The sequence below is a fragment of the Nicotiana attenuata genome, unplaced genomic scaffold, assembly GCF_001879085.1.
Source record: "Nicotiana attenuata strain UT unplaced genomic scaffold, NIATTr2, whole genome shotgun sequence".
NCBI lineage: Eukaryota > Viridiplantae > Streptophyta > Magnoliopsida > Solanales > Solanaceae > Nicotiana > Nicotiana attenuata.
Window position 1 is genome coordinate 12,423 of NW_017670791.1, and position 11,819 is coordinate 24,241.

The following is an 11,819-nucleotide window of genomic DNA, read 5'->3' on the forward strand; positions in this document are numbered from 1 at the left end:
CAAATATTAATACTCATAGTTGAAATACTCAATTAAAACAATGCGAAATACTGACATAACTGTAACTCCCAAAGACCTGGGGTCATGAGTCTAGAGCCTCTAACCAATACAGAGTCAAGAATCCTAAAAATAAGTATGTTCTAAAGTACGGAAATAATAAAGGGATAAGGGAGGAGTCGGGTCCTGCGGACGTCATAGCAGCTACCTCGACCACTCCTGGAACTCTGGAAACCAGCGGCTAGCTCAACTCAGCTCCCGAAGTACCTGAATTTGCACACAAGGTGCAGGGAGTAGGGGGTGAGTACTACCAACTCAGTGAGTAATAAGTATATAAAATGTCTGAAGATAAGAAATCCTTTGATCTTAAATTTTACATTTTAGCTAAATGGAATTGGAAAACTTAATTAAGGTCTCTCGTAACTAAAATTTCAGATCATGTATCTACTTAAAAATGATACTCCCTCCATTTCAATTTATGTAAACCTGTTTGACTGGGCATGGAGTTTAAGAAAAAATGAAGACTTTTGGAATTTGTGGTCCTAAAAAAGTCAAAAAAGGGCCCAGGGTATTTGTGTGGTTATAAAAGCTTCTCATTAAGGATAGAAATTGTAAGTTTAAGCTAAATTGTTTCAAAATTTAGAAAGGGTTCATTCTTTTTGGACGGTACCAAAAAAGAAAATAGGTTCACATAAACTGGAACAGAGGGAGTACTAATTATAAAGTGGATCTTTACACTCTTTTCCATAATTTGATGCTCAAAAGATCAACTTTTGAAAAGACTGACCAAATATAAACTGCCTCCATAATACTAATGAAGGTGCTCATCAAATGTTTTGGCAAAATACATAACTGCTATTAATCAAAAGTACTTTTTCTGGAACTCCATTTGGCAAAGAGTACTTCTCAAAATAAGCAATTTGAAAGTTTTGCCAAACATATTCTTAGTCTATATAGGTAAGAGGACTATATGACAAATGTAGGCGTAACAGGAATTAAAGGTATTATCAACAATATAGTTTGTGCTAATAACGTGTGAATTACTTTTCTAGACAAGATTTAGGCCTATATTAAATTTCGAAATGCTAATGTCACAATAAGCGAACAAATAATAACTTACTTGTTGTTTTCCAAATTTCGCGAGCGGCACGACTTATCATGATCCCTATAAAGTAGAATGATCCAACAATTACTCAAATAATCCCAGAAGTAGACATGTGATTTGTTACCAGTAAATAAGACAATTTTGTTTTAATGCCAATGTGCAAAAACTTGAGAGTCCAATTCAAAACCTTAATTTAAAAGCTGCTACAATTCATGTAAGACAACTATAAGTCATACCAGCCTGCATGTGCAACTCAATTTTGGGGTTCAGACATTTTTTTTTTTTTTTTTTGCGGTAATATATTGTTTTCAGCAATTAGAAAGCGATGTAGAAGTATCTACAATAGTAGACTATATTACGAGTTTTGTAATGAGCTCAAAAAGTCAATCATGACCTCAATGTCATTTGCAATAGCCATGTTGCACCAAATAAATAAACAAGATATAAAGGCCAAAATGAAGTGGTGAAAGTGGAGGAGGAGAGGAGCGCATGAACGAGGAGGTAATGGTAGTGGTAGCATTGGAGGTTCAAGTGTGTTTAGAGATAAGGAAGAAAGAGAAAGAGAAAAAACAAAGTAAAGGGAAAAGATTTAGAAAAAAATAAAAAAAAGAAATGAAATTTCTAAGTCCAGTATAATTAGTTGTATAACAACCAATTGGAAAATGATACATGGACAAATTTAGTCCATTTTTAGCATTTTTCCTGCCTTTCAAACGCTTCAAAGAAGGTATTTACACTTTGTCATGTCATCAGTCAAGGAGGAATAATTCCACTTCGGACAAGAATATGAGGTAAGAAGTTGCTCGTAAAATTTCAGTGTGTAAATTATTTTTCGGGGAAAGTTTAGGGGGGAAAATATGAAATTTCCAAGTCTTGGTGGATAGAGTTACCTGGTACCTGTTGCTGATGGTAGGTGGCAGGTGGTAGGTATCCCGTGAAATTAGTCGAGGTGCGCGCAAGCTGGCCCGGACACCGCGGTTATCCCAAAAAAATGAATTTTTCCCTTAATTTTGTGTGACCGAGGCCAATCATGTCATGTTACATACAGTATTAAAAAAGTACTTACCGACGTGATTCATACAGCTATAGATCGGTGTAACAAGCCATTTTGGACAGACAAGGATGCAACACAGTTTACTAAACGTGTACAGTACTCCCATGTTAACCCACTAGCAGGCTCTGGTGATTGCCTCGAGGGTGATGTAGCTGACGATTGGGCTACAAGAAGAGACTTTTCAATGTCTGCCAACCTGATCTCTAATTTTGCATGCATGACTTCACAAGAAAAAAACAAGGTAATTAGGTATTCACATACAACCCTTTCAGAAGTACATGCTTTCACTTCATTTTCTATCATTTGTTTTCTTGAGTTATTCATTTAGATGTCCTATTAAAGATTCATTTCATTCATTCAAAACTATAGATTTGGCTATCATCATTCTCTAAAAACTATTTAACCTTGTGGGTTCTGATGATTTTAATGGTAATTTTACTAATGTTACTACAAGATATTAGGTCTATGTAGTGCTAGCTTGTTGTTCTCTCTATATGAATATTCCTAAGTTCTATATACTAGCTTGATTTTGATACCAAAGAAGGAGATCCTGCTGATTTCACCTATTTTATACCCATTACCCTCTTTCATTACTATCTCCTGAAAGCACATAAATACTATCGCGGTGATAACAAGAAAATAGTACGAATAGAACCTGAATAAAGTAACTGCTGCCAGTGCCAGAATCTTAGTCGAGTCCCACTCCGAAATGCAGAAGGTATTTCAGCCAGCAAGCTCAAAAGGGATTCGTTATTGTCACCATAAAACTCTGCTCGTTGCCAAACCAGGATGACGTCTTAGCAGAGCTAGCAGCACTTCTGTTTTACACAAGGAAGATTAGACAAGACATTATAAAATCTGGTAAAAAGTGAGCTACCAAGTACATAAATTATTAGAGCTCATAAGCTTTAATCAGTTGCTAAATTCTTTAAATATAAGTTTATAAATAAAAAGACACTTAAGGATTTAGCAAAGCCTTTCCAACTTGTTAAAGCTTCTTCACTAAGGGAAGAAATGATATTCTAACATTCTCTTCATCTTGAAATTATTTTGCAAGCCCAAGATCAAAACAATTCCACTTCATTTTTTCCTTCTTCCTATTCATGTTGAACAAATCAGTCAGAGAGAAGGAAAATTGTTGAACTTTTCATTTTCTCTAACCATTCACTAGCTTTCATGTAACATGTGGTAATGTGATTATTATTGTGGGATTGCACTTATCCTATTTGAATTATTGTGATATTTTTCTTTTAGTAAACATTGAGGGCGAAAATCTAATTGATCAAAAATAGATGGCTCATTTATGATATAATGGTGTTACTTCTCACGGATATGAAAGAAGTTTAATAAAAGCAACTAGTCCTCTGCTAGAATCCTGATGTTTCATGATCTTGCAGAGCTGTAAGAATTTTGTTTCAAATTGTTTAAAGTTTACCATCTATAAATGAAGAAAACAGTTACATTAATCATAGGACAAGTAAATATATTACCATAGAATCTAGCCAATACTAGAAGATGGAGAAAGTGGGAAGCAGTCGATTGTTTAGTTGGTGGGGAGCCTCCCAACTTCCTTTCCATATCTCCAATCAAAAGTAAAACCATCTCCTTATGGCCGTACCTAGCAGCCTCTATGATCGGATATGGCCCAACAGCATCATCAAGAGATCCCATTCCCGGGTTGAGTTGCAGCAAATTCTTCGCTGCCTCCATGTTCCCAACCATTGCAGCCACAGAAAGAGGTGTGTGCCCATCATTGTTACGCGAAGTGTAAGCTGATGGACCCACAGTCGGATCATCAAACCACTTTCCTGCACCAACAATTACATGAAGGGTGGTGTCCCCAGCTCTTGTTATCTTACAATCCCAGGCTTTATATAGGGGCCCCAGAGATCGAGCACCTAGCTCAAGATCACGTTGGTCGCCTCTGAGTAATGCACGGTATAAGGGCAAGCATCTCCACAACTGATCCTTCTCGCTTCTGCCTGTTCAAGTATAGCCAATGCATTCTCAACTGGGACAGAGGAAGTAATCGGCAGAGAATGTAGGAACAAAGAAAAGCTTTTTACCGGGACTCTGCGATTGGTGAACATTATTGTTGCTTGTGTTGGCTGCTAGATTTGGTAAGGACGACATGCTTGTCAGTATCAGAGTTGATTAAGCAAGTGACTGTTCAGCCTTCGACTACTGGTTAGTTGGATCCAAATACTTCTATTATCAGGAATTTATGTTTTCAATTGGCATGCCAAGATTGTTGTTTGTTTTGTCTTTTTCTTTCTTTCTTTTTCCCTTCATCATAACAAATATTCCTCTCCACTTCAAACATTAGTATATTAATGTAACACGTGAGCTAGATTTAGTAGATGTAATGTACTTAATTTGGAAATGGAATTGAGAAAGAAACTAAGCTTTATTGATCACAATTCAATAGTTACAATCTGCTTCAACTGTTACACATGAGCTTAGAAAGAGATAGAAATGGCGGAAGAGAGAAGAAAGAAGAAGAAGAAGAAGAAGAAAAGTAGAGAGAAGTAGTTAGAATTCAATTATGCCAAAAAGATACCCCTTTTCCCTCCTAATCTGTTATTTAACTACTAGTCTAACTAATAACTGGGCTAATTGAATAAAGACCCTAAAGGCCCAAAACTCTTTCTTCTTAAGCCAATACATGAGCCCATTGAGAAGCCCAATACGTGAGCCCAGTAATACTCAACCCCTTTTCTTAATATTGATGTACCCTATTCCTTGTTTATATCGTCACTTTCCTTTTTCATTGTCGGCACCTTACACTTTCCCTTTCCTTACCTACTGAACATTACAATACCTTCCCCTTCGAAAGAGACCTTGTCCTCAAGGTCGTTGCTGAGCAATAAACGTTGGGAAGTGTCTTTTGATGTAGCCCCAGTCCTCCCAAGTCGCATCTTCCTTGCGCAAATTTGCCCATTGAACCAAAATCTTGACTGCAACGGCATTGTTCTCCTTAACCATTCGTCTCTGTAAAATGGCAATTGGCTAAATCAAAATGTGACCCTCACTGTCACAAGCTGGTGGATGCTGCTGAGGGCATATGGAAGGCCCAATACGTCGCTTGAGCTGTGACACATGAAAGACGGGGTGAAGACGCGATTCCGGTGGTAGCTCTAAACGGTAATCCACTTCACCAATCTTCTGCAAGATTTTATAAGGACCAAAGAATCGAGCACAAAGCTTGACATTTCTTCTCACTTCGATAGATGACTCTCGATAGTGCTGTAGTTTGAGGTATACCTGGTCCCCTACCTCCAAGACTCGTTCAGAACGGAGTCGATCTGCATAAAATTTCATCCGTGACTGTGCCTGCACAAGGTTGTCACGCAGTGCTTGTAGCATGTGCTGTCGTTGGGTTATATTCAACCCAGCTGGGCCCTGATGTGTATGTGGGATAGCTCCCAATGGTAGTTGGGTTGGGGGGTGACCATAAAGGGCTTCAAAGGGAGTGACTTTAAGAGAGGTGTGAAAGTTAGTATTATACCACCATTCTGCCAGTGGTAGCCATCTAGCCCAGTGTTTAGGATTCTCCAACACCATAGCTCGTAAGTAGGTCTCCAAACACCGATTGAGTCTCTCAGTTTGCCCATCTGACTGAGGATGATAGGCTGAACTCAGATTAAGCTTGGTCCCCATCAATTTGAATAAGTGCTGCCAAAAATGGCTAGTGAAAACAGATCCCCTGTCTGAAACAATAGATCTGGGAAGCCCATGTAACCTGTACACCTCCTTCATGAATAGTTCTGCCACTTCTTGTGCTGAAAATGGGTGTTTTAAGGCTAAGAAGTGTCCATACTTGGACAGCCTATCCACCACTACTAACACAGCATTCTTTCCTGTAGAAAAGGGTAAGCCTTCTACAAAATCCATAGATATATCCTGCCACACCTGCTCTGGAATAGGAAGGGGTTGTAATAACCCTGGGGTGTGCACATTTTCAGACTTGATCCTCTGACAAATGTCACATTCACTCACCCATTTAAAATTATCAGACTTCATGTTAGGCCAATAGAAAATCAGTTGTACCCTTCTATAAGTTCCTTGCTGCCCAGAATGACCACCAAGAGGTGAGTGATGCATTGCTTCTAAAATCTTACTCCTTAGTGTGGTTCCTTTCCCCACATATATTTTGTTCTTATATCTGATGACCCCTTGTTGCAGTGAATACTCTGAATTACTGCCTGGGGAGGTAGATAGTTTACCCAACAATGCTAAAGAAATAGGATCTTCTTCATAACTAAGGCTGATCTCTTGTAACCAAGTAGGTTAAACAGTAGAGATTGCCAATAAGGTGGACTCCTGGTCCTGTCTTCTTGATAAGGCATCAGCTACCCTGTTTTCAGTGCCCTTCTTGTACTGCACCTCATAATCAAGTCCCAGCAGCTTAGTTAGCCCTTTTTGTTGCAGGGCTGTGGTAATCTTTTGCTCTAACAAAAATTTAAGACTTTGATGATCTGTTCTTACAATAAAATGACCTCCTTGTAAATAGTGTCTCCATTTCTCTACTGCAGTCAAAACTGCCATATATTCCTTCTCATAAGTTGATAATCCCCTGTTCTGTGCTGAAAAAGCCTTGCTTAAGTAAGCTATTGGTCGACCTTCTTGCATCAATACAGCCCTCATTCCTGTAGAACAAGCATCAGTTTCTACAATAAATGGCTTATTAAAGTCAGCCAAGGCTAAAACAGGAGCTGAAGACATGGCTGTCTTTAGCTGATTGAAGGCTGTTTCAGCCTCTTTAGACCACTGGAATGAGTTCTTCTTTAGTAAATTGGTGAGAGGTTTGCTGATAATTCCATAAGACTTGACAAACCTTCTGTAGTAACCAGTGAGACCCAAAAAACCTCTAAGGGCCTTAACAGATTTAGGAACAGGCCAATTGAGCATGACCTCAATCTTAGCAGGATCAGTAGCTACCCCTTGACCTGAAATAATATGCCCCAAATGCTCCACTTGACTGTGACCAAAAGCACACTTAGACAACTTGGCATACAGTTGCTCTTTCTGTAACACCTCTAATACCTGTCTAAGATGCATAACATGACTCTCTATTGAAGAACTGTACACTAATATATCATCAAAAAATACCAGCACAAATTTCCTAAGGAAAGGCCTGAATACATGATTCATTAAACCTTGAAAGGTAGCAGGTGCATTGGTTAACCCAAATGGCATAACCTTGAACTCATAATGTCCCAAGTGAGTCCTAAATGCAGTCTTGTATATGTCAGATTCCTTCATTCTAATCTGATGATAACCAGCCCTTAAATCAATCTTTGAATAAATGCATGAACCATTTAATTCATCCATGAGATCATCTACTAAAGGTATAGGAAATTTGTCTTTCACAGTCATCTTGTTTAATTCTCTGTAATATATACAAAATCTCCAACTGCCATCCTTTTTTTTAACAAATAACACTGGTGAGGAGAAAGGAGAGTGACTAGGCTGAATGATACCATTATTAAGCATGTCAGTCACTTGTTTTTCTAACTCATTCTTTTCGAAATGGTTATACCTGTAGGGCCTAATGCTGACTGGAGCTGTATCTGATTTGAGAGGAGTGAAGTGATCATGACTCCTCTGTGGTGGCAGAGACTTTGGCTCAGCAAAAACTCCGGAAAATTCAATCAATAGCCTCCTAATTTGTCCAGGTATGCTTCTTTCTTCTGTAGTAGGTTGAGCAGTAATTGTAAAGAGATGAGCCCACAATAGTTGACCCTTCTTGAGCAGCTGCTTCACCCCTGCAGCTGATAAACTCTGTAAACTCCCTTCTTCAGAAAAACCCTTCAATTCTACTCTCTTTCCTTTCACACTTACCTGCAATCTATACCCAATGAAATCAAACAATATAGGATTGTGCTTTCTCATCCAATCCACTCCTAATACCATATCACATCCCCCAGTGTCTAACATTCTCAGCTTGTGTTCAAATTCAATACCCTGCATTTTCCATTTGAACTGAGGACAAGAATGATAACTCATCAAATTACTCCCATTTGCAGTTGTAACTCTCATTGGAGCATCTACCTGGATCATACACCCCAATTGTTTTGCAGTTTCACTAGCTACAAAACTATGGGTGCTACCACTGTCTGCCAATATCACCATGACTTGTTTCCCATACACCCCTTTCAACTTGATGGTAGTAGATGTGACTGTTCCAGATAAGGCATTAAGACTAATGGCCTCATCAATTACTATCTCTTGATTTTGCTCATCCACTACTCCTTCTTCCCCAGCATTCATTTCTACTTCTTCATGTTCAGTAGATCCAGACAATGCATTTAGTTGTTTATTCTTACATTGATGGCCAGGGAAGTACTTCTCCCCACACTTGTAACATTCACCCCTTGCTCTTCTTGCCTCAAACAATTTGTTGCCTACATTGTAGGAGGTAGATCCCCCTTCCTTCTGTTGAACCCCAGCTGTTCTCATTCCTGTTTGGCCATTATTATTACTGTACTGTACTGACTGCTTAGTAATGCTTGCTTTTCCTTTTTTTGCTATTGCTTCTAACAACTTTTCTTTGTGCCTAGCCTTCTCCACTGTTTGGCTCAAGGAAAAAGGATCAAGCATCTTGACTGTGTGCCTAATCTCATCTTTGAGTCCTTCAATAAAGAATCCAAGGAAGAATTCTTCAGGTATAGTGGGGTATTTAATCAAGACCCAAGCCTTCAAATCTTCAAATCTGGCAAGGTACTCATTTACTGATCCTTGTTTCTCAATTCTTTTGAACTCTCCTAAGAGGTTAAGATTGCTATTGTCAGATTCCTCAAATCTTTTACTAATTTCTTCTACAAACTCAGGCCATCTCACAGTACCCCTACTCTGATGATAAGAGAAATACCAGGATTCCGTCCTTCCATTGAGGTGAAGGACAGCAGCCTCTAATTTCTCCCGAGGGTCAGTTATCTGATTGAAGTGAAAGTATCTTTCACACTTGCGGAGCCAAGATCTGGAGTCACCTTCTTCGAAGTAAGGAATTTCAAACCTATGTCCATGGTTATTTCCTTGCTTCCTACCAATGGAGTATTCATTTTGCTCGGCAAATCTAGGTCGAATACTGGAGCCATCAACGTGATTGACTTCCACTGGAGCACTCCCCAATATACCATCCTTGCCCGTGAAAAGCCTGTCCATCATCACATCCAGCTTCCTGCCCACATCATCAATCTTAGAATCATGTGATTCCAATTTTTTATTCGTCTCTGCCATGTAGTTTTGTAACTGATTGTCTAATTTCTTCACATAATCTTCATTAGACTTCGAACGAGTTTCTGGAACTGTCATTGTAGCCAGGAATTGCTCTGATACCAATTTATAATGTACTTAATTTGGAAATGAAATTGAGAAAGAAACTAAGCTTTATTGATCACAATTCAATAGTTACAATCTGCTTCAACTGTTACACATGAGCTTAGAAAGAGATAGAAATGGCGGAAGAGAAGTAGAGAGAAGTAGTTAGAATTCAGTTATGCCAAAAAGATACCTCTTTTCCCTCCTAATCTGTTATTTAACTACTAGTCTAACTAATAACTGGGCTAACTGAGTAAAGACCCTAAAGGCCCAAAACTCTTTCTTCTTAAGCCAATAAATGAGCCCATTGAGAAGCCCAATACGTGAGCCCAGTAATACTCAACCCCTTTTCTTAATATTGATGTACCCTATTCCTTGTTTATATCGTCACTTTCCTTTTTCATTGTCGGCACCTTACACTTTCCCTTTCCTTACCTATTGAACATTACAGTAGAATCACGGCAATGAGAACGGAATAAAGATTACAAGGAAGAAGGAAGAGAGAAGAGAGTAATTGTTGGATCAGTTTTTATCACAAATGAGTGGTCTGTATAATACTTCTCTCCCCTCTATGCAAAGCTCACATCATTTGCTAAAACAATAATAATGCTAAAAACAATAAATTTGAGAAACCGAAAAACTACAGGGACCGAAGTTTCAAAATAAAAACTTCTAATTTAAATATAACTGGGCTTAAGTGCATTAACAATAACTTCAAGGGCGATTTCCATTTCTTTAGTCACCTCCTTCCAATGCGACAATCATTCCCCATCTTGAAACCTTGAACTCCAGGTTTGAATTTGGGGCTGAAATTAATTAGTATTAGGGTTTCGAATGGGGAGAATTGGGATTTGATGAAATAATCATTAGCTCACTGCACTATACCTGCTTTACTGTTGCATTGCCTCTTTTGACGATCCTTCGATCAAGAATTGCTTTACCGGCGAACAAGTTGGAGGTTTAATACATCGTATTTTCTCAAATGCACTAATCAGTTGCAAAATTCTTCAAATATAAGATTATTATAAATAAAAAGACATCTAAGGGTTTACCAACGAATTCCCAACTTGTTAAAAACTCATTCAAATTGGGCGACTGGTTGAAAGCTCGAGCTGGCTGCTGCTAGATTCTTTATCAGCGCACCCCCCCCCCCGGCCGTTGACGAGGCTTCCTCCCTACTTCTTTACTTGTACATTAGAGTTTTATTGGAATTAATTGGGTTGGGATTAATTATTGAGCTTTTTATTTTTTATTGATTGTGGGTATGTATTATTAATTTGGAGTTGTTAATTTTACTGTTTTATTTTATTGTAGGTATATTGACACTATTTTTTAATTTTGGGATAACTTATTCCAAGATTAGTAACCAAATAAAGAATAAGCGAAGCTAAATTTTTATCCATAATTATTTTTGTTTATCCATCATACCAAACGACTAGAGCCGTCAATATGGGCTTGGCCCGTTAGGCCAGCCCAGCCTGTGATTTAGCAGGGCTGGGCTAGAATTTTTAGAGCTCGTTTAAAAATGGGGCTTTTAAGCCCGGTCCAAGTAAGCCCGTGGCCCGTGAGGCTTGACTGAGGCTGGGCTGGCCTAATAAAAATATGTATTTGAAACATATAAAATATAAAGATTATACGACACAAAAAATATCAAGAAGAGTATCCAAGCTTAAAGTTTATTAATCTCATCATATTAAAAGATCAAAGTCTTAAAACGGTAATTAATTTTAAAATTTAATTATTCTTAATATTTAGCTAATTATATTGCATACGAATTGTACATGTATGTTAAAGTGAAGATATTAAGACAATCATCTCACAAGCGGATTCAAATGTGTTTGAAGATGATGTGTTGGATATCCCGTACGCATCATGGACGTTCTCTTGAATAGTTTGTTTTGAGTTTTGACTTTTAGTGAATGAAATATTAGTCTTGTCTCTTACTTTTTTAGTGTTTATCATATATTGGCAGTATAAAAAATTATTAAGTTTCGTGAAATTTTTACAATAAGATTTGTTTAACTTTTAAATATTTATCTTTTTTAGGTTAGAATTTAAAGAAATAATATAAAATTATATTTTAAAAAATAGTTGGCCGGCCCATGGGGGCCCAGCCCACATAGGCTGGGGTGGGCTGACCATTATAAGGCCCACCAAAATGGTGGGCTAGCCCAACCCAGCCTGTCAATAGCTAAAGCTCACATGGGCTGGGCTGGGCTAGCCCGGCCCCGCCCATATTGACAGCTCTACAAACGACCCCACATATTATAGTTTATATGAGAATACATAGTGAGCCCCTTTAAATTGTTTTCACTTTCTACTTTAACACTTATTCTTAAG

General features: G+C 38.1%; 1 protein-coding gene across 1 annotated transcript; it reads right to left on the minus strand.

Annotated features, from left to right (window-relative positions):
• Positions 1-6,446: 6,446 nt before the first annotated feature.
• LOC109243359 lies at positions 6,447-9,473 on the minus strand. Its single transcript, XM_019410283.1, has one exon. It carries the CDS (start codon positions 9,471-9,473, stop codon positions 6,447-6,449), a length of 3,027 nt encoding a protein of 1,008 aa, XP_019265828.1.
• Between the last annotated feature and the right edge of the window lie 2,346 nt (positions 9,474-11,819).